The sequence below is a fragment of the Castor canadensis genome, chromosome 17 (genome assembly GCF_047511655.1).
Source record: "Castor canadensis chromosome 17, mCasCan1.hap1v2, whole genome shotgun sequence".
In the NCBI taxonomy this organism is placed as follows: Eukaryota; Metazoa; Chordata; class Mammalia; order Rodentia; family Castoridae; genus Castor; species Castor canadensis.
In genome coordinates, this window is record NC_133402.1 from 8927519 (window position 1) to 8948278 (window position 20760).

The 20760-nt window shown below is 54.6% G+C and overlaps 1 protein-coding gene across 6 annotated transcripts in view; it reads left to right on the plus strand.

The window, feature by feature from the left end:
- The window catches only part of Ciita (class II major histocompatibility complex transactivator), a 48866-nt gene that overhangs the window by 15107 nt on the left and 12999 nt on the right, over positions 1 to 20760 (plus strand). For 5 of the 6 annotated variants that reach the window (XR_012443261.1, XM_020179854.2, XM_074060065.1 and 2 more), the window contains exons 2-13: positions 4709 to 4855; positions 5042 to 5137; positions 7173 to 7235; positions 7382 to 7462; positions 8781 to 8825; positions 9710 to 9859; positions 10273 to 10416; positions 11438 to 11602; positions 12069 to 12137; positions 13438 to 15088; positions 16012 to 16170; positions 16985 to 17056. Coding sequence is in view for 5 of the 6 variants with exons in the window: in XM_020179854.2 (XP_020035443.2) it covers positions 4709 to 4855; positions 5042 to 5137; positions 7173 to 7235; positions 7382 to 7462; positions 8781 to 8825; positions 9710 to 9859; positions 10273 to 10416; positions 11438 to 11602; positions 12069 to 12137; positions 13438 to 15088; positions 16012 to 16170; positions 16985 to 17056 (2842 nt within the window). In the remaining variant the exon portion in view is untranslated. The remainder of the gene's footprint in view (positions 1 to 4708; positions 4856 to 5041; positions 5138 to 7172; positions 7236 to 7381; positions 7463 to 8780; positions 8826 to 9709; positions 9860 to 10272; positions 10417 to 11437; positions 11603 to 12068; positions 12138 to 13437; positions 15089 to 16011; positions 16171 to 16984; positions 17057 to 20760) is intronic. The other variant, XM_020179855.2, reaches the window with a different exon arrangement.

Here is a 20760-nt window from a genome sequence, read left to right on the forward strand (position 1 = left end):
CTCTGGGTTTGCTTTTGTTTTCTATTGGTAAGAATGGTTCTAGGTTCACAGTAATATCTAGCAGAGATACAGAGATTTCCCATACACCCATGTCCACTCATGCACAGCCCCCTCCCACCCCCAATGGACCCTCCAGCACGGTCCCTTGGTCAAGGCCTACATTTGCACTGGGGCTCTCTCTCTCTCTCTCTCTCTCTCTCTCTCTCTCTCTCTCTCTCTCTCTCGGTCACGCACAGTCTTTGGGTTTTGGATGAGTGCATAATGACACCTATCCACACTGGCTGTGTCATGAGTAGTTTCACTGCCTCTAAATCTGCAGTGTTCCAACTAGCATCCCTCTCTCTCCCCGCCAACCTCTGACCTTTCCACTGTCTGCAGACATTTGCCTTTTCCAGAGTGACCTACAGGGCTGGGCCGGCGGTGGATGGTTCAGCAGACAACCTTTCAGAGTACCTTCTTTTGCTCAGTGCACCTGTGTTTTTAGACTGAACTCTGTGAAGCCCCTTTTGTTGAAAAGAGGTTGTGGGTCCCACGATGCTCTCTAATTGAACAGCTCCATCAACCCCTGTGGAGAGTTGGGATCCTTGTAAAGTCCCACTTGAAAGTCACTGCTCTCGTGTGACCCTCTTATTTAACAGATGACTGCCCTGGGGACCAGAGAGGGGCACAGGCTTGCCCAAAGCCATACAGCCTGTCAGCAGCAGAGCAGGATCCTCAGGGCTCCTGTGTTGTTCCTGTGCCATCGGGCTGTTGTTAAGCAGCTGTCGCCATGACTGTGTCACTCCTGCTCCTTTTGCCCTGCCTCCAGTTTCAGACAAGCCCTGTGGATTGTGACCAGGGACTGGAGCCAATCTTGCTTCTATTTTCAGCTGTCCTGCCCTGAGGTCACTCCATCCTGCTAGTTGAGCCAACCCAGATGGAAATGCCAGCATTCTTTTTGGTGGTGGTGGGTTTTTTGCTTGTTTGTTTGGTTTTTGGTCTATGTTTTTTTTTTTTTCTGCTTTAGTCATTTTTTAGGTAGGATCTCCTGTGTTTGCTGAGGGGCTGGCCTTAGGCTGTGAGCCTCTTGCCTATGCCTCCCAAGTGTGTGGGATGATAGGCATGCACCACCACATCCAGCTTCTTTGTTGAGATGAGGTCTCACTAACTTTTGCCCCAACTGGCCTTGAACTGTGATCCCTCTGATCTCTGCCTCCCAAGCAACTGGAATTGCAGATGTGAGCTGTTTCTCCCAGCCTGTTAATGCCAGCATTCCTGAGTGTGCTGGGATGGGGGGGGCAATGTGGGCAGCAGGCTGGTCAATGAAGAGTAAGTTGGGGGCCCGCCCAGCACCCACATGCTGCCCCTCCACACTCCTTCTCCATCCCACACAGCACTGGCCAGTTTGGGTGCTCAAGCCAGCCCCTTCCAGCTGACCCCAGAGAAGAGGACCCTCCTGTGGGTCTCAGTTCACTGCATGGTGGAATAGAACAGAATCCTGTCACCCCGCCCAGTCACGCATCCATTCCACACCATCATCCACAGCAGGGCGATGCCAGGACTGTAGAGGACCTCCAAGGCAAAGGGGACAAACCCAGTTGCCAAAGGGACTGTGACTGTGAAATGGCCAGACAGAAGGAACTATGGAACAGCAGGGCTGCTGGCGACAATTAATTATATGTGTGCTTCAGAGCTGTTGTGAGGAGTTGTGTGACACAGTACACACACACGCACACACATGCACACGCACCCCAGCTTGGGAAACAAAACCACTAGGTCTATGAACCTGATTTGGCCTCCTCTGTTTGAAAGCCAAGCCCTGGTGGCAAAGATGAGCCTGAAGTTCACAGTGGCGCCCCAGAGCCTTCTAGACCTCTCCTGGCCTGGCCTTTCTCTCTCTCTCTCCCTCTCTCTCTCTCTGTCCCACACTATCTCCCAGAAGTGTCCAGAATCATTTCCCTCTGCCTTGCTCAGTTTCCTCTCATCTCTTATGACCTCCTTAGGCCCCTGCAGGAAGTGAAAGTCTTGAGTGAGAGCACACTTTCCTTCCGTCCTTTGTCCTATGTTTCTGGGATGCCCACGCTGGACAAAGCCCCACTTCCTTCTTTGCAGATGGTGACTGTCTCCCTGGGTCAAGTCCAAGCTCACCAGGTCCTTGTCCCCTGCTCAGGACAGTGAGCTCTTGGACACAGACCATCTGATCCCCAGACAGCCTGCAGGACTGCAGAACCTGCAAGAACACAAGCTTGTGCTTTTGTAAAATTATTGTTATTCACACACATCTGTAATCTCAGCTCTTCAGAAAGAGAAGCAGCAGAATCTCGAGTTCAAGACCAATCCAGTCTCAAAACAAAATAAAGGCCCGGGTTCAATCCCCAGAATCACACAAGAAAGTATTATTATTATTTTCAGATATCTAATGGCCTGTATGTACAACCTCTCCCCGCGCCTTTCTGGGCCAGGATCTCCCTATGTGGCCCAAGCTGGCCTTGAACTCCTGGGTTCAGCAATCCTCTTGCCTCAGCCTCCCAAGCAGCTGGGACTACAGGCATGCCCATTTGCAGCTGCCTGCTTCTTTTTGAACTTTACAGGCATGGGTTGGGCAGAGGCCCAGCTGGTGAACCACAGGGGTTCCCACTTCACCCCAAGAAACCTCCCTTGCTCTTACTTTTGTTTTTCCCTTTGAAGCTTCAGGAGTCTTTCTGTCTTGGGTCAGTTGAACACTTGGGTTCATAGCACACTGTATATTTGGTTCATGTAACACCTGTCTTCTGACCAACTTCCCTTCGTCTCTGCCCTTCTGGGCACCATTCTAATGTATGCACAGTGAGTCCTTTTTTGTGTATGCACTTTTGTAAAATATGTGCTGCTTTTTTTTTTTTTTTGGTGGAACTGGGGTTTGAACTCAGGGCTTCACACTTGCAAAACAGGCTCTCTAAAGCTTGAGCCACATCTCCAGTCCATTTTGCTCTGGTTATTTCAGAAATGCCAACTATTTGCCTGGGCTGGCCTTGAACCTCCATCCTCCCAATCTCAGCTTCTCCCAGGTAGCTAGGATTACAGATGGAAGTCACAGGTGCCTGGCTCTGTGCGTTGTCCTTTTATGTGCACCCGTGACCCCTGCACACCTGTTTCTTGCCTTTTCCCTTTGTGCTATGTTAAGATTTGCACGGGTTGCTTCTTCTGCACTTGGTCTTTGCTTTTGATCACCATGTTGTCCTTCAAGGAGTGCTGTGGCCACTTTCTAGCGAGGAAGGTGACCCAATGTGAGCATCCTCAGATGTGTCTCTTCCTGGAGTTGTGTGACTGAATGGATGGGTTGGTGGATCAACACATCCTTAGGTATTGTAATTGATTCTAGATGGTTCTCTGGAGTGCCACACCAGTAGTATTCCACCCACCCGTGTGACCAACACTTGGTATTTCCCAGACTCCCAGTGTTTGTCAGTAGGACTGTGTCAAGTGTCACTTTGCTGTCTTAATTTTGGATTTACATCTTAGTGCCACTTTCTGGATATATCACTTGAGGCAAGTTGTGCAACCCAATGAGGTAGACACTCTGCTGACCAAATGTAGTTACTCTAGAGCCCAGAGAGGCCAAGTAAATCACATGAGGTCACACAGCATGGAATGGGCATTTGAACCCAGAGCCATGGTCAACCATCATAGCATGGTTACCATGTTTTATCTGTTTTGTAAGATATCACCTGGGTCTGCAGCCCAAGTTCCTTGTCAGGGCTGGGCCTAAACCCTGTCTAGGGTCCTTAAGAACTGAGCCAGTGACTTTCATGAAGGAGCTGCTCAGTAAATATCATTTCGTGAATCGTTTGGAAGGGGAACTGGAAAGACTTCTTTCCACTTGGGGTTTATCTGGAGGACCTCAGGGCACCTGAGGAAAAGGGGGACTCATGAGATCTGTTGTCCTCACAGAGGGAGCTTGGGGGATCTCATCATGATAGATGAGTGTTCTTGAGTTCCTGGCTTTCCATCCCCATCCGTCCTCTGGAAGCAGCTCGACACAAGGCTGGAGAGCGGTGGTTTTGGGGAGAGCTTGCTGGAGGCTGAGGGTTGTGTGCTGGATGGACATGGTCCCTGGACTCACAGGGCTCTGACCTGTGCCACGTGCCCTGTGCTGGACAGCTAAGCGGGATTTCCCCTCTGCAGTGGAGTGATCAAGGTCACCTCTGTCACCAACAACTGTCCCCTGCAGGTGGGGGAAAGAATCCAATTAGGAGCCTTTGCAGCCCTCCCTGAGCACGTGTAGGCATGGGCAATGTGGCTCGGGGGACACCGGGAGGTCCCAGGCCAAGACCCAAGTAGAGCTCAGCATGGCAGCGAGGCAGCCTGGGTGTTGTGGTGAGATCTGGTCCAGATTCCATAGACATCTCAGCAGAGTCCCCACTCTGATGCCCCCTAACACAGAGAGAGAGCTTCGTTTCACCCTGGGCCTCGTGTGTGGCTGGCACGCGATGCAGGGACCACCCTTGGACTTTTGGTGGCCCTGCCAGGGAAGCTTCTGTCTCCAGAGCAAACAGTGGGAAAACTGGTGCTCAGAGAGGGTGAGTAACGTGCCCAAGGCCTCCTAGCTGCAGTTGAGCTCTGGTCTTCTCCCACCACCCTAAGCACAGAACCTTGGTCCACTTCCTTGGGCTGCCTTGCTCCGGCCCTCACCAGCTCTCTAAGTTTCTGCAGCACCCTGTGACACACCCGGGTGTGTCTTTCCTTCCAGGCGGTGGACAGCTTGCAGCCATGGAGCTGGGGTTGCCAGAAGGCGGGTATCTGGAGCTCCTGCACAGCGACATGGATCCCCTGCACCTCTTCCACTTCTATGACCAGATGGACCTGGCCGGTGAAGAAGAGATTGAGCTGTGCTCAGGTGGGTCTCCTCCCTCTGCCTCTCTCATCCCTCGCACCTGTCAGCCCCCAGCCCAGGGCTCCGGTCAGCACCACGGACAGCTCCCTCCTCAAGCCCAATGTCCCCAGCCTGCCCGCCCCTCCCTCTCTCCCTCCCAGCCCTCTTCTCAGACCTTCCCTGCTTCATCCAAGGGTCTTCTCCCCCCAGAGCCTGACACAGACACCATCAACTGCGAGCAGCTCACTAGGCTGCTGTGTGACGTGGATGGGGATGAAGAGACCAAGGAGGCTTATGCCAATATTGGTAAGGACACTCCAGAAGGACCTTTTCACCCAGAGCCACGGCAGAAATCACAGCAAGGGAAACAATGCAGAACTAGGGCTGGAAGAATGGGACGCAGGGAAGAAGGGAAAGTAGCCAGGTGTGGTTGTGCATGCCTGTAATCCCAGCATTTGGGATGGGTGGAGGCAGGAGGATCTTGAGTTCTGAGTCTGCGGAAGGAAGAGGAAGGATTAGGATCTCAGCCTGACAGATGAGGAAACAGGTTTGGAGGGCGCAGGCTTTGTGACAGATGATAAGGGCCAGGTCTAACGCAGAGCTTCTTCATTTCAAAGTCCCCGGGTTGAGCCACAAAAAGGAAGTGACAGATTTGCTAACCGTAAGTTGCAGAGCTGGTGTGTGGCTTTAAAAAGAGTTCAGCTTTCCGACAGGGCAGGACTCCAAGGAGAGCAGGTGATGTCATCGGTGTGGGTATGGCTGACTTTGGGGACACGTGGCAGAAAGTCAGAGAATCCTTTCTCACTAGGGTCACCAGAAAAAAAGTGACCCTCTTTTTTGGTTTTGGATTTTTTTTGGGCAAAATGCATCTGCTCCTTGTAAGGAAGTAACATCTTGGCTGGCAAAATGTGATTTTGGATTTCTGCCCACTTGCCCTCTTGGCTGGGCACCTTGTGCAGTGAGCAACCTGAGCAACTGTTCTGAGTAGCTTTCTTCCTAGCAAGCCAGGATCTGCATGGCACAGATGTCAGCAGTTAGTTGAATGCCACAAAAAAAGCAGAAATGGAGGGATCAGTAACTGTGTGTGGAACTCACAGCAGTAAAGGCCTCCATGGTCCCGATCCTGCCTTGGAATTTGCTGGCTGCCTCATGTAGGGTCTGCCCCAGCCTCCGGCTGTGTAAACATCCGTTAGGTGTCAGGTCCCACCGCAGCCTCTCCTTCCTTGTCATTATCATTACCGCCTCTGCTCCATCCCTCAGCTCCAAAGTCTTCCATGGCTCCCAGTTGCCCAGCATGAGATGCTGTGTTGTCATTTGTCCCTCAGTTTCCCAGACACTCCTGAATACCTCACCTCGCTCTGCACCCCTCCACACACACCCAGAAAGCCCTCCACTCTCCTCTTCCGTCACTCTGCCCCATGTGTTCTGAGCCCCTTCCTCTGGGAGGTCCTCCTTGGTTTCTCCTTGGGTTTTTTTTTTTTTTTTTTTTTTGCCAGTACTGGAATCTGAACTCAGGGCCTTGCAGTTGCAAGGCAGGTGCTCTACCACTTGAGCCACACCTCCGGCCCTTTTTGCTTTAGGTATTTTTTAAGTAGGGTCTTGTGATTTTTACCCAGGGCTGGCCCAACCATGATTCTACTAGTTATGCTTCCTGATCCATTAGTTGAGATGGGGTCTCACTAGCTTTTTACCAGGGGTGGTCTCAAACTATGATCCTCCCAATCTCGACTTCCTCAGTAGCTGGAATTACAGGTGTGAGCCACCAAGCCTGATCAACACTATACACTCTTTTTTGTGACCTGCTGCCATGACAACTGTCTTCCTATTGGCTCCAAGTTAGGCAACACTTCACACAATTAACCACCATTTATGGAGTGCCTACTGTGTACTGCTGCTGTGCAAATGGTTTGGATGCAAAGCATTTGTTGTCACCATTCCTCTCTGGAAAGTAAGCATTATTTGTTCTCCTTACATGGATGAAGAAATAGGGACCCAGAGAGGTTAAGTAACTGGCCCAAAGTTGCCCAGCTAGCGTGGCCACTGGAGAAGAGAGGTAGAATTTGAACTCAATCCCCAAGCCAACTCTACAGCTCTGCCTCGTACTAGTTAATGGCAACAGGTTGGTTTTCATGGCATGCTCCTTGTCCCTTCAGTTAGATTGAAAAACCTGTGAAGGGTCATTTGTTAATTCATTTGATCATTTATACATCCAGCAGCATTTATTGAGCCCCTACTATGTGCCAGGCACGAAGGGACGAAGCTCCCCAGCGCTTAGCCTGAGGCCTGACACGCAGGAGGCCATGGGAGAGTTTGTTGATTGTGCGTTTCCTTGTCTGCTCAGCGGAACTGGACCAGTACGTGTTCCAGGACTCCCAGCTGGAAGGCCTGAGCAAGGACATTTTCAGTAAGTTGAGGGGATGTCGTGCATTTCTTCCTGTGTGCATGGGGATTACCATCAAGTCTGAGGGCCACCCTCCCCAGGGTGGGGACAACAGTGGCTTTTGGGGGCTTCTGTGATTATGAGACTTGGTCTCTGGTTTCTCTCCAAAGTAGAGCACATTGGATTGGATGACGGCATCAGCGAGAGTATGGAGGTGCCAGCAGAAGCCGGGCAGAGAACCCAGAAAAGACGTGAGGAAGCCCTCCCTGGCCAGCCCCCTTTCCTTGGCTCCAGAACCTGCTGCTGCCCCCAGTAGCTTCTCTTGTCAAGCCCTGTCCACCTCCCTTGGGTTTGGGGCCCCGCTGGCTCTTCCTTCACCACTGCTCACTGGTGACCCAGGGAGTAGATAGATGGCCTAGGGACAAATGGCCACTGTCCTGGAGGGGTTCTGCCCCTATGGCATTGATCACCACTCCCAAAGTAGTCTTTGGATTCTGGCTTCTCCCTCGCTCTGACAGCTGAAGGATATCAGTCTCTGCAGGAGAGATTTGGGCCTCAGCAAGAATGGGGTGGAATCTGGGTCTGCTACCTATGGGCAATGTGACCTTGGCAAGGACTGAGCCTTCTCCCAGGCTCCCTGCCTCCTTAGTCTGTCCTCACTTGGTTACTGCCCTGTGTGATCCGCTCTTCGTCTCTTCATTTAACACGGCTGGAGGGCATTCTTAGATTACTGTCCCACTTCCGGGGCTTTCCTCTTTCTTTCCTCTTTCCTTTCTTTTTCTGGTGGTACTGGGATTTGAACTCAGGGCCTTGCACTTGCTAGGCAGGCACTCTACCACTTGAGCCACACCTCCAACACTTTTGCTTTAGTTCTTTTTCAGTTAAGGGCTGTGATAACCTCCTAACTGTGCCTCCTGTGTAGCTGAGATTACAGAGATACCCCACCACACCTGGTTTGCCCTTCCTTCCTTCCTTCCTTCCTTCCCTCCTCCCTCATCCATCCCTCCCTCCTTTTCTCCCTGCCTCTCTCAATCTCTCTCCCCTCTTCTGTCCTTCCTTTCTTTTTCCTCCTTCTCCTTCTCCTTCCCCTCCTTCTCCTTCCTGCCCTCTCTTTATTATGAAAAATTTCAACCTACAGGGCAGGTGACTTCCGTACACCCACTACTTGGATTCTACAATTGGCTTCAGGCTGTATTTTGCTTTCTCCCACCCTGTCCACCTGTCCATTCCTCTCTGCATCCACCCATTCACCTTTCCATTCTATTTTGGCACATTTTAAAGTAAATTTGGGGCCCTGGTGCTTATCTCTCAGCCTCCTTGTCCTCTATTAAGGTTGCTTTACTGAGTGACGTCCATAATCTGCTTAATCGGTCCCTTACTAAGGAACACAAGGGACTTAATTTTTTTTCTTTTTCTTTTCTTTCTTTCTTTTTTTTTTTGGAGGGCAGTCTGGGGTTTGAACTCAAGGGTGCTGTACCACTTCAGCCCCACCTCCAGTCCATTTTGCTCTGGTTATTTTGGAGATGGCCCCCTTTCTGGGAGCCACTGATCTCAGTGTTCTCTCTGTAGCCTTCCCAGAGGAGCACCCCGCAGACCTGAAGCACAGAAAGCTAGGTGAGTGGGGCAGGTGGGCCCAGGGGAAGCTGGGAAGCTGAGACCTCCTCAGGTGCCATACAACCCCTCTTTGAGAGCTCAGGCCCAGAGACATGCAGTCACCTATCCAAGATCACACAGCTGCAGAGCCAGACAGGATGCAAACCAGGATGGCAAACTCAGCCACGCTCTGCTGTGCGTGGGCTGCTGGGAGATTCCATTTCTCCCACTCTGCCCCCTCCTGTCAGTCTCTCCCTTAATGCCTCCAAGTCAGAGCTGAGTGCTGCCCCTGCCTCGCCCCTCACTCACCACCTCCCACCAGGTGCTTCCTCCTCCTTCCACCCCCCTTAGTTGTTATTATGGCCAGGGAAGAGGAGACAAAAAATGAAAGCCTGGTCCCCGTCCTCAGATGGCTCCCATCTGGTCACGGGCACAGGGATGCTGCCCTTGAGATGCCAGGACGATGGAGAAGTGGTCACAGTCCTCCAAGGCCTCCCAAGTGATGATGGGGCAGAGGCCTCTGGCCTGGCACATCCTACTTAAATGGAGATTTACACCCCGCCCCTGCCCACCGAGCAGATGGGAGGGCAGGGGGACACATGGTGCAGCCCCACCCTTCTTTGAGCAGAGCCCGAGTGCTGGGGCCCTTTAGAGTCCCCCAAAGGACATGGGAGGGGCTGGCCTGTTCATAGGCTCTGTTCTAGCCCAGACCTCTGCATGGGACCTCTAGTGTCTTTCTCTGGGCCCAAGTGCAAGGACAGAAGGGGAGGCTGCCAACAGAGCGGTGATGATCAGCCCAGCTGCAGCTGGGGGCCAACAAGGGGGCAGGCATTTCCTCTAACGGCCACCCCAGAAGTCCCCTCCAGGTGTCCACCCAACATCTAACAAAACCTCATCCCCCACAGTTGAGTCCCCTGCTGTACCCATAGTGACTGGCAGTTTCCTAGTTGGGCCAGCCAGCAGCTCCACCCTGATCTGTCCGCCACCACCTGCTCCATTCAGCCAAGAGCCAGCACTGGGCCAGACTGGCCTGGAGGAAGCTGTCCTGGTGCCCGGTATGTTTGGGGACTGGAGAGGGTGGGCTTCCTCATTCCTGGGAGCTGGCTAAGGAGCTGGCATCTGGTTAGGAACAGCAATCTCCTCCAGCGGGGTCACCACCTCCTCTCCGGCTGGCTGCATCCTCTGATCCCATCCCACTCAGCCCCCAGTGGGAAACACCTTAGAAGGAATTGCCTCCATTAGTCTGTCCGTCTATTCGGATGGGAGATGGGAGGGAGTCCCCACCCATCAGGGAATTCCCCTGCCAGCCCCGTTTCTCATCACCTCTCCAGGGGACACTCCCATGGATGGGACAGGCCTGGCCACGGTTCTCAGGGAAGTTAGATTTGGACACTCACCATAGTCAGAAAACAGAATGGCAAACACAGTGCCAGGGAAGGTGCCACCTCATTGCCTTTGTCTCTTGCAGTGCCCCCATCCTGGTCCTCCGTGAGCTGCCTCAGTCTCCCTGCTGGGCCCTTGCAGTTCATCTCCACTGTCCCCACCCTGCCCCAGGGACTCTGGGAAATCCCAGGAGTGGGGACAGGGCTCTCGGGTATTGTTATCTGCCATGGTGAGTGTGTGACCCCCCAGCCTCCTCTCCCTCCCACCTGATGACTCCCTGATCTCGTGCTCCCCAACCTCAGGCATTTGACAAGTGTGGCACAGCAGTTTGTCATGACCCTCCCTCCCCCGCACGTTTCTGTAGCCCCTTCCCCCCAAAACCAAAGCAGGGCAACACTGCTCCCTGAAGTGGTCTGGTTGTGTGACGGCGTGACTGAGAACTGCCACACAGCATTCCATGTGTCACTTTCCCCCTCTGACTCATAGTTTTTTTCTTCTTTTTTTTAAACTTTATTTTCAAGTTGTAACATGAATACATGCTCATTAATAAGACAAACAATAAGAAGGCTTATGAGAGTTAACTTTTTTTTATTGCTGTGCTGGGGTACATGGTGACATTTACAAAAGTTCTTACGCTGTATCACAGTTGAATTTACCCCCCCGTCATTCTCCCCTATCCCCTCTCCCCCCATTCCTGGAATGGTTTCCTTTTTCCATTTACATTCATGTGCTTAGTGCTAACTCTTTCAGTATGCCGATGTGAACATTTTGGTGTGCATCCTTGCATAGCTTTTTCTGACTTTTTTTTTTTTTTCCTGATCTGGCAAACTGTCCCAGCTGACTAGCCAGGCTGAGAGGCTGTGGACAGGCCCAGGGAAGGCATGTCTGGACTGTCACAGACGAGGCAGGAGGACGCTTCTGCTCACGTTGAGAGCATCCTTTCTTGGCTCTGTGCCAGTTTCTGTATACAAAAAGAAAGGAACAGGAAAACGAACACTGGCCATCTGGTGGGAAGGACGCCATAGCAGCGCCTACCCCTGGGCTCGCTGTGAGCTGACTGTGTCCATTTCACAGGGCTGTCACTCCACAGCCCTTTCCTCTGTGTCACCCTGAAATGTCTTCCTTGGGAAGTTCCCGCTGCTCTCCAGAGATGTGCCAAGCTCCCCAGCTTGCTTTGGGGTAAGGGTGACCCACGTGGCCTCCTGGATCGGTCCCTAATGACTGTCACACCCTCTCTACTTTCCTTGTAGGTGAGATGCCCCATGCCAGCCAAGCACCCCCTTCCAGTGGCCCTGCTGTTCACAGTGTCCCAAAGTCCCCAGACCGGCCTGGCTCCACCAGTCCCTTTGCTCCATCTGCCGCTGACCTGCCCGGCATGCCGGAACCGGCCCTGACGTCCCGTGCAAATTTGGCAGGTGGGGATCAGGGGCCTGCAAGGGTCACTAGAAGCAGAAGTGGGGTCCAAGGAAGGCAGTCAGAGCTGCCTGCAGCAATAGGCAGATCGCAGACACAGGTGAACAGGTAGAAGAGAGGGTCTCAGGGAGTAGAGGGTGTGGCTGGGGATGGGGTGACAGCTGGAGGATCTGTGTACCCAGTGTGGCCACCAGCCTCCAGCAGGAAAACAGGCCCAGGGTGGCCAGGGCTTCAGAAGCTAGGAATCAGTTTTTACCCGGCTGCAATGATTGTTTAAAACATTGGGAAGTTGTTTTTAAAAGCACAGCCAGCCAAAATAAAGATGTCAGATACAGATACAGAACTCGGGGGACTCAGCCACGTGGGGTCTCTGCCCTCGGGGTGCTCTGAGGACTAAGTGGCTCAGAGGGAGGGAAATCCCTGGGTGCTCCCCAAACCTTAATGTGACATTAGTTTCTCCATCTGCAGAGGACAAAATGTCCTCCTCCCCACGCCAAGTGTGTCCAGAAGTCTCCATCAAGCTTCCAAAATGGTCTGGTGAGTGGTGGCAGGGCCTGATGTCCTGGGGATGCTGGGCACAAATCCCAAAGCAGCCTGCTGACTCATTCATCATCCATGCACTCGCTCCTTAGTTTTGCCATCATTTCATGTGCACCTCCCCATGTGACCCAGCACGGGGTTCAAGGCTGAGATAATGGAAGAGTCCCGGGAGAGTGGATGGCTGAGTGAGTGGATGAAAGAAGTCGAGGAGTGTGGAGTGATGGAAGGAGGTGCAAGAGAGAAGAAGAAAATGGCGAGCTGGGCATGGTGGTACATGCCTGTAATCCCCACACTCGGGAGGCAGAGGCAGGAGGATCTCCAGGTCCAGGCCAGCCTGGGCTACGTAGTGGGACCCTGTCTCAAAAGCAATAAAACCTAGATCTGTAAGCGCTGCCTTCCACTTGCCCCATGAACATTTCATAGTTCAGTCATAGACATGCCTGCAATCCCAGTCTTGCCCGTTTTATTGGCGAGGATTCTGAGGACCAATAGGGTTCCTAAGGCCCTCAACACCACGCTGCATGGTGGAGCTGGGATTTGAACCTAGGCCCGTGGGCTCAACTGTCTTAACTTTTACAAAAAATTTTTTGATGGTACTGGAGTTTGAACTCAGGGCTTTTGCGCTTGCTAGACAGGTGTGCTACCACTTGAGCCACTCCCCCCAGTCTTTTCTTGCTTTAGTTATTTTTCAAGTAGGGTCTTGAATTTTTTGCCCAGGGCTGGCCTCACACCTCAGTCCTCCTACCTGTGGCTTCCCCAGTAGCTGGGACCACAGATGTGGTCAATAAACCATGCCCAGTTTATTGATTGAGATGAGATTTTGCTAAGTTTGTTTGTTTGTTTGTTTGTTTTTGCCCAGGCTGGCCTCAAACTGCCATCCTCCTCTTTGCCTCCCAGACAGCTGGGATAACAGGCATGAGACTACACCTGGCCTCTCCATTGTTGTAACTCTTAAGCCTGTCTATAGGGGAGTGAGTGACTAAAGGAATGAATCCTGGCATGAAAGGGGCTGGGGCGGAGCTCATTGGCAACACTTGCCTAGCACGCTAGAGACCCTGGGTTTGAGTCCCAGCACTGCACAAAAAAAGAAAAGGAAAAACATAAAAGGAATGACTAGAAGATGAGTAAATGGAAGCATATGTGAGTGAAGGAAGGGAGGATAGATGGATGGGTGGATGGATGGATGGGTGGGTGGGGGCTGAATGATGACCCCATGAAGACCATGTGGGGAGAGGATGGTGAAGCTGGCTGCCTGCGCGTCCCCATCCGCGACAGACGCACCCCTTGGCCTTTGCAGAGACAGTGAAGCAGTTCTGCCACTCACTGCAGGACAAGTATCGTGCTGAGCCCACAGGCCCGGAGGGCTTCCTGGTGGAGGTGGGGCTGATAAGGGCCAGGCTGGAGAAAGGCAGCAACAAGAGCCAGGAGAGGGAGCTGGCCATACTGGACTGGGCGGAGCGGCAGCCGGCCAGCGGGGGTCTGGCCGAGGTGCTGATGGCTGCGAATGACCGCCGACGACCACGGCAGACGCGAGTGATTGCCGTGCTGGGCAAGGCTGGCCAAGGAAAGAGCCACTGGGCCCGGTCAGTGAGCCGGGCCTGGGCCTGCGGCCAGCTCCCACAGTATGACTTTGTCTTCTACGTCCCCTGCCATTGCTTGGACCGTCCAGGGGACACCTACCGTCTGCAGGACCTGCTCTGTCCCCCGGGCCTACAGCACCTGGCCTTGGACGACGAGACTGTCAGCCATATCATAAGGAGGCCCGGCCATGTCTTGCTCATCCTGGATGGATTTGAGGAACTTGAGGTCCAGGATGGCTTCCTGCACAGTGCGTGCGGACCCGTGTCCCCAGAGCCCTGCTCCCTGCGGGGACTGCTGGCTGGCGTGTTCCAGGGGAAGCTGCTGCGAGGCTGCACGCTGCTCCTCACCGCCCGGCCCCAGGGCCGTCTGGTCCAGAGCCTCAGCAAGGCCGACGCCCTGTTCGAGGTGGCCGGCTTCTCGCCGGAGCAGGCCCAGACGTACATCAGACATTACTTTGAGGACTCAGGGACAACAGAGGGCCAGGAGAGGGCCGTGGCACTCCTACAGGACCAGCCGTTTCTCCTCAGCCATGGGCACAGCCCTGCCCTGTGCCACACGGTGTGCCAGCTGTCCAAGGCCCTGCTGGACGGGGACACAGAGGCAAAGCTGCCCTGTACACTCACGGGACTCTATGTTGGCCTACTCAGCCCTGTGACCCGGGACAGTCCCCCGGGGGCCCTGGCAGGGCTGGCCCAGCTGGCCTGGGACCTGGGCCGCAGACACCAAGGTACCCTTCGGGCAGCTCAGCTGCCATCGGCAGAGGTGAGGACCTGGGCGGTGGCCAAGGGCTTGGTGCAGCCGGTGCCTGGAGTCTTGGAGGCTGAGCTGGCCTTTGCCAGTTTTCCCCTGCAGTGCTTCCTGGGGGCCGTGTGGCTGGCCCTGAACAGTGACATCAAGGACAAGGAGCTGCCTCAGTACCTGGCATTGACCCCGAGGAAGAAGAGGCCCTATGACAACTGGCTGGACGGGCTGCCTCGCTTTCTCACCGGGCTCATTTTCCAGCCTCGTGCCCACTGCCTGGGGGCCCTGCTGGGGATGGCGGTGGCCACGGTGGCTGACCGGAAGCGCAAGGTGCTCACCAGGTACCTGAGGCGGCTGCAGCCGGGGACACTGCCGGCCGCGCGGCTGCTGGAGCTGCTGCACTGCGCCCACGAGGCACAGGAGCCCGGGCTCTGGGAGCACATGGTGCGCCAGCTCCCCGCCAGCCTGTCCTTCCTGGGCACCCGGCTCACGCCCCCCGATGCACAGGTCCTGGGCACGGCCTTGCAGGCGGCCGGCCGAGACTTCTCCCTGGACCTCCGCAGTACTGGCATTGACCCCTCTGGACTGGGGAGCCTCGTGGGACTTGGCTGTGTCACCTGCTTCAGGTGAGGGCAGGGGCTCAGGGAGCTCTTGTTCTATGTGCATGGTGGCAGGTGGGGTGGCAGGAGACCTCCCATTCTTAAGATGAGGACCAGGAGGCTCAGAGAAGGGTGTCTGCTTGCCTAGGGCCACACAGCCAGGGAGGGACAGTGCCACTCTTCTGACCAGTATTCGAAGGCTTGCTACATGCCAGACACTGGGACATGTCCAGAATCGAAGGCTGACCTGGGTTCAAATTAATTTTCTCCCCTCCATTCCCTGATTCAGCCTCCATTTTCTCATGCTTAGATTAAAGCCTCTATCTTCACCTTGGCCTCTCTGCCTCCATTCTCTTCTCTTTCACTTCACTTTATTTATTTTTGGTGGGACTGGAGTTTGAACTCAGGGCTTCACGCTCGCAAAGCAAGAGTTCTACCGCTTGAGCCTCCAGTCCATTTTGCTCTGGTTAATTTGGAGATGGGAGTCTCGCAAACTATTTGCCTGGTGAATGAATGGTGATCCTTCTGATCTCAGCCTCCCACATAGCTGGGATTACAGATGTGAGCCACCAGGCCTGGCTCCACTCCATTTTATATTAAATCATATCCCCCCTCTGCCTCAGGGTCACTCCTCCCACATTCCCCTCAGGATTCCTTCATTTGGCTTGCTTAAGTCCTGCTTTCTCCCCCTCAGCATAGTCTCCAGAGAACTGCTCTCTAATTCCCCCCCAATCATATTTTACCCAAGCTGGAAGGTCTCACATAACTGAACCCAGAATTTAGCTTCCTGGTGGCCAAGGCAAAAAGGAAAACAAAACCACTGTGAGAATTTTGAGAAAGGAAGGATCAATCAGGGTTGGAGTAGTCACAGACGGCTTTTTGGAGGAGGTGTCCAAGTAGTAGGAAGCCCCCTCATGGCGCTGCCTGGTCACTGAGCCCTCTCTCCACAGGGCCGCCTTGAGTGACACAGTGGAGCTGTGGCAGTCCCTGCAACAGGGTGGGGAGACCCAGCTCCTCCAGGCAGCAGAGCAGAAGTTCACCATTGAACCGTTTAAGGCCAAGTCCCCGAAGGACGTGGAAGATCTGTGCAGCCTGGTCCAGACCCAAAGGTGAGGGAGGCGGGGACGGGAGGGTCCAAGTGGTGCAGGACAAGGACCTGTGGGACCCTTGATCACGTTTGCTGTTGCTTTTCTAGCACCTGCTGTGGACAGGGGTGTCCTATGCCCTCCCCCTGGACAACAGCCACCTAGGACCTCCACTGCAGCTGCCACCCAGCCCAGGCTGTCACAGTTTTACCCTTTGCCCCTTCAAAACCTGCCGTTAGGTGGTGCACACCTTCCACCCAGCTATGTGGGAGGTGGAGACCGGAGGATTGGGGCCCTGGGCAAAAACGAGAGACCCTACCTGAAAAATAGCTAAAGTAAAAAGGGCAGGGGCACAGCTCAAGTGTCACAGCTCCTGCCTAGCACGTATGAGGTCCTGAGTTCAAATCTCATTCTCGCCACAATAAAACCAACCAACCAAACCAACAAAACACAAGCTGTGGTAGCCCTAGCTCTTTCCCAACCAAAGCCACAGAGAAAATTCCCTGCTGTGGCCCAGTGAGAACAGGTAACAGAAGTGACGCTACTGCTCCCTCTGGGGGACACAGGACCAGGGTTACCCCCATTTTATACGTGGCAGAGCTGAGGTGCCAGGTGCCGAGGGCGGAAGAGACCTGGCTCATTGCGTGAGCGCCTGCTGTGTGCTGTGTGAGCGAGTGCTGTTGACTGCCCTCTCTGAGTCTCTTCTCATAAAACTCGGCCCCAAGATGCTTCTTTCTAGCAGAGGGTCACCCACAGCCACAGGGAAGGCCATCTTCCTGGGGATTTAGGGGACAGGGACATTGAGGGGTGGCCCCGTGAACATGGCCGTCCCCTCCAGGTTGAGAAGCTCCTCGGAGGACGCAGCTGGGGAACTTCCTGCCATCCGGGACTTGAAGAAGCTGGAGTTTGCGTAAGTGGAGGGAATTGTGTGGGCACATGGTGGTCCCCAGAATCATTCTCACCCTCTGGCCACAACGTCAGGAACCAGCCACCAGCAGGTGGGTGTGGCTCACTGGGACAAGTGCTGGGGATTTTTGGATTGGAAGTAAGTCAGCCCCTTTTGCTCTGGTTATTTTGGAGACAGTCTTGCTTTTAGACTTGTATTTGCACTTCCTGTGTAGCTGGGGTCACAGGCATGTACCACCACACCCAGCTTGTAGCTTGAGATGGGGGTCTTGCTAACTTTTTGCTGGAATTGACCTAAACCACAATGCTCCTGAGCTCTGCCTCCTGAGTAGGTGAGACTACAGGCATGAGCTACTGTGCCTGGCTCCCAACAGACTTGTTGAGCACACACTTGAAAGACCAAGGCTATTGAACGTGGTGAGCTTAGCTAGTGAGCTCCCTTCAGGAGGAGGTCTGGGGGCTTCCTGGAGGAGGTGACATCAGCATGGAAGCTTGACGGAGGATTAGGAATGAACCAAGTGGGGAGGCCAGGTGGGGATCGGAGGAAGCCTCCCACAGAAGGATAGCACCGTGACAATAGTGGGGCAGACCAGGGAGGGTGGAACTCATGGTTTGCTCATTTGCTCTGCTGTGGCCAGGGATTGAGTTCTACCCTTTGTGCCTGGACATGCCACACCCATGGCCAAGGGCAGGACACCCTGGGTGGGGGAGAACAGCCTGGTTACCTTCTGCTGCCACACGTCTGTTCTACCTGACACGCTGGTTCCCACGGGGCTCCACTCTCCACATGCTCAGCCCACCCACCCCAGTGGCCCTGGGCTCTTGTGACAGTTTGGAGGGTTCCTGAATGAGTAGCTCAGGTGAAAACCTTTGGTGACAGGCGAACTCTACATGGGTCACCCTGTGTGCAGCCAGGTCTGGGAGCCACCATTCTGGGCCAGGCTACCTGGGAGACAGAAATGGAGACACAGTGTGTTCTAGGGAGCCTGGGTGCCTGGGTCACAGTGGAGGGGCAGCCCTCCCTCAATACCAGGCCCCAGGGAGCCCAGGAGTTATGGTACTTGGAGCAGAGATTTTCAGTTGCAAAGCACTTTCACCCCATTATCCCAGGCAACCCTTCCCCCATATTACCATCTGTCCATTGTTCAGAAGGGGACACTGAGGCCCAGACAGGTTAAATTGTTTCCCCAAAGTCATAAAAGTCAGATGAGCCTGACTCTGAGCTCCAACCAAGGTAGAAATTCAATCAACCTGGTGATGTGGCTCAAGTGGTAGAGCGCCTGCCCAGCAAGCTCAAGGCCCTGAGTTCAAATCCTAGTACTTCCACAAAAAAATCAGTGTTTGGTCTTTGTTAGGAAGGGGTCATCACCACCTAGAAGGTGCTCAGAGCATTTTATACAAAATCCCATTCGTAGCAGGTACGGGTGGCTCACGCCTGTAGTCCTAGCCACTGAGGAGCAGAGATCAGGAGGATCGAGGTTCGAAGTCAGCTTGGGTTTGAAATAGTTCACGAGACCCTATCTCAAACAAACCCATCACAGAAAAGGACTGGTGGAGTGGCTCAAGGTGAAGGTCCTGAGTTCAAACCCCAGTACTGGGGGAAAAAAATGCCATTCGTCACAGGAGGTGCTCTGGAAGACGGTCATTATTGTTCCTAGTGGACAGATAAGGAAACTGAGGCCTAGCCAGATTAAGGTGAGCCAGGCCCAACTCATCACTACTAGCTAACAGTCCCCCCAACATTACAGCTTCCCAGCACCCCCAGAAAAAGCCAGACACATCTTGTTTTCAACAGAAGATTGAGGCAAATGTGTGCAGAGGTAAAAATATTGCTGAAAGGAGGAAATGCCTGAAGACCGCTGCTGAGGCCTTCGTAGGCTGGGAACTATTTTCAGCCTAAAAAGCCCCGAGCTCAAGGTCGGAACTGCGCTCTGGGGAACAGCAGCCATGGGGTGGAACAGCCAGGACAGCGAGGGCCGTGCGACAGCAAGCTGGGGGCCAGAGCCCCAAGCAGGTTCTGAGGAAGGAAGGAGGAAGGAAGGGGCTATTCTGGGCTTCTGCCGCCGCCTGGGGCCTCTCAGAACCCCGCAGGGAAGGCACACATGCGGGGCCTTCCTTTCACCCCAATCCTCACCTCCTCATCCCCACCCTCACCTCCTCACCCCCAATCCTCACCTCCTCACCCCAATCCTCACCTCCTCACCCCCACTCTCACCTCCTCACCCCCATCCTCACCTCCTCACCCCCACCCTCACCTCCTCACCCCAATCCTCACCTCCTCACCCCAACCCTCACCTCCTCACCCCAATCCTCACCTCCTCACCCCCACCCTCACCTCCTCACCCCAATCCTCACCTCCTCACCCCCAATCCTCACCTCCTCACCCCCACCCTCACCTCCTCACCCCCAATCCTCACCACCTCACCCCAATCCTCACCTCCTCACCCCCACCCTCACCTCCTCACCCCCAATCCTCACCTCCTCATCCCCAATCCTCACCTCCTCACCCCAATCCTCACCTCCTCACCCCCACTCTCACCTCCTCAACCCTATCCTCACCTCCTCACCCCCACCCTCACCTCCTCACCCCAATCCTCACCTCCTCACCCCCAATCCTCACCTCCTCACCCCCACCCTCACCTCCTCACCCCCACCCTCACCTCCTCACCCCCAATCCTCACCACCTCACCCCAATCCTCACCTCCTCACCCCAATCCTCACCTCCTCACCCCCAATCCTCACCTCCTCACCCCCACCCTCACCTCCTCACCCCCAATCCTCACCTCCTCACCCCCAATCCTCACCTCCTCACCCCAATCCTCACCTCCTCATCCCCACCCTCACCTCCTCACCCCAATCCTCACCTCCTCACCCCCAATCCTCACCTCCTCACCCCCACCCTCACCTCCTCACCCCCAATCCTCACCACCTCACCCCAATCCTCACCTCCTCACCCCCACCCTCACCTCCTCACCCCCAATCCTCACCTCCTCATCCCCAATCCTCACCTCCTCACCCCAATCCTCACCTCCTCACCCCCACTCTCACCTCCTCAACCCCATCCTCACCTCCTCACCCCCACCCTCACCTCCTCACCCCCAATCCTCACCTCCTCACCCCCACCCTCACCTCCTCACCCCCAATCCTCACCTCCTCACCCCCAATCCTCACCTCTTCACCCCAATCCTCACCTCCTCACCCCCACCCTCACCTCCTCACCCCCAATCCTCACCTCCTCACCCCCAATCCTCACCTCCTCACCCCCACCCTCACCTCCTCACCCCCAATCCTCACCTCCTCATCCCCACCCTCACCTCCTCACCCCCAATCCTCACCTCCTCACCCCTAATCCTCACCTCCTCACCCCCACCCTCACCTCCTCACCCCCAATCCTCACCTCCTCACCCCTAATCCTCACCTCCTCACCCCCACCCTCACCTCCTCACCCCCAATCCTCACCTCCTCACCCCCACCCTCACCTCCTCACCCCCAATCCTCACCTCCTCATCCCCACCCTCACCTCCTCACCCCCAATCCTCACCTCCTCACCCCTAATCCTCACCTCCTCACCCCCACCCTCACCTCCTCACCCCCAATCCTCACCTCTTCACCCCAATCCTCACCTCCTCACCCCCACCCTCACCTCCTCACTCCCAATCCTCACCTCCTCATCCCCAATCCTCACCTCTTCACCCCAATCCTCACCTC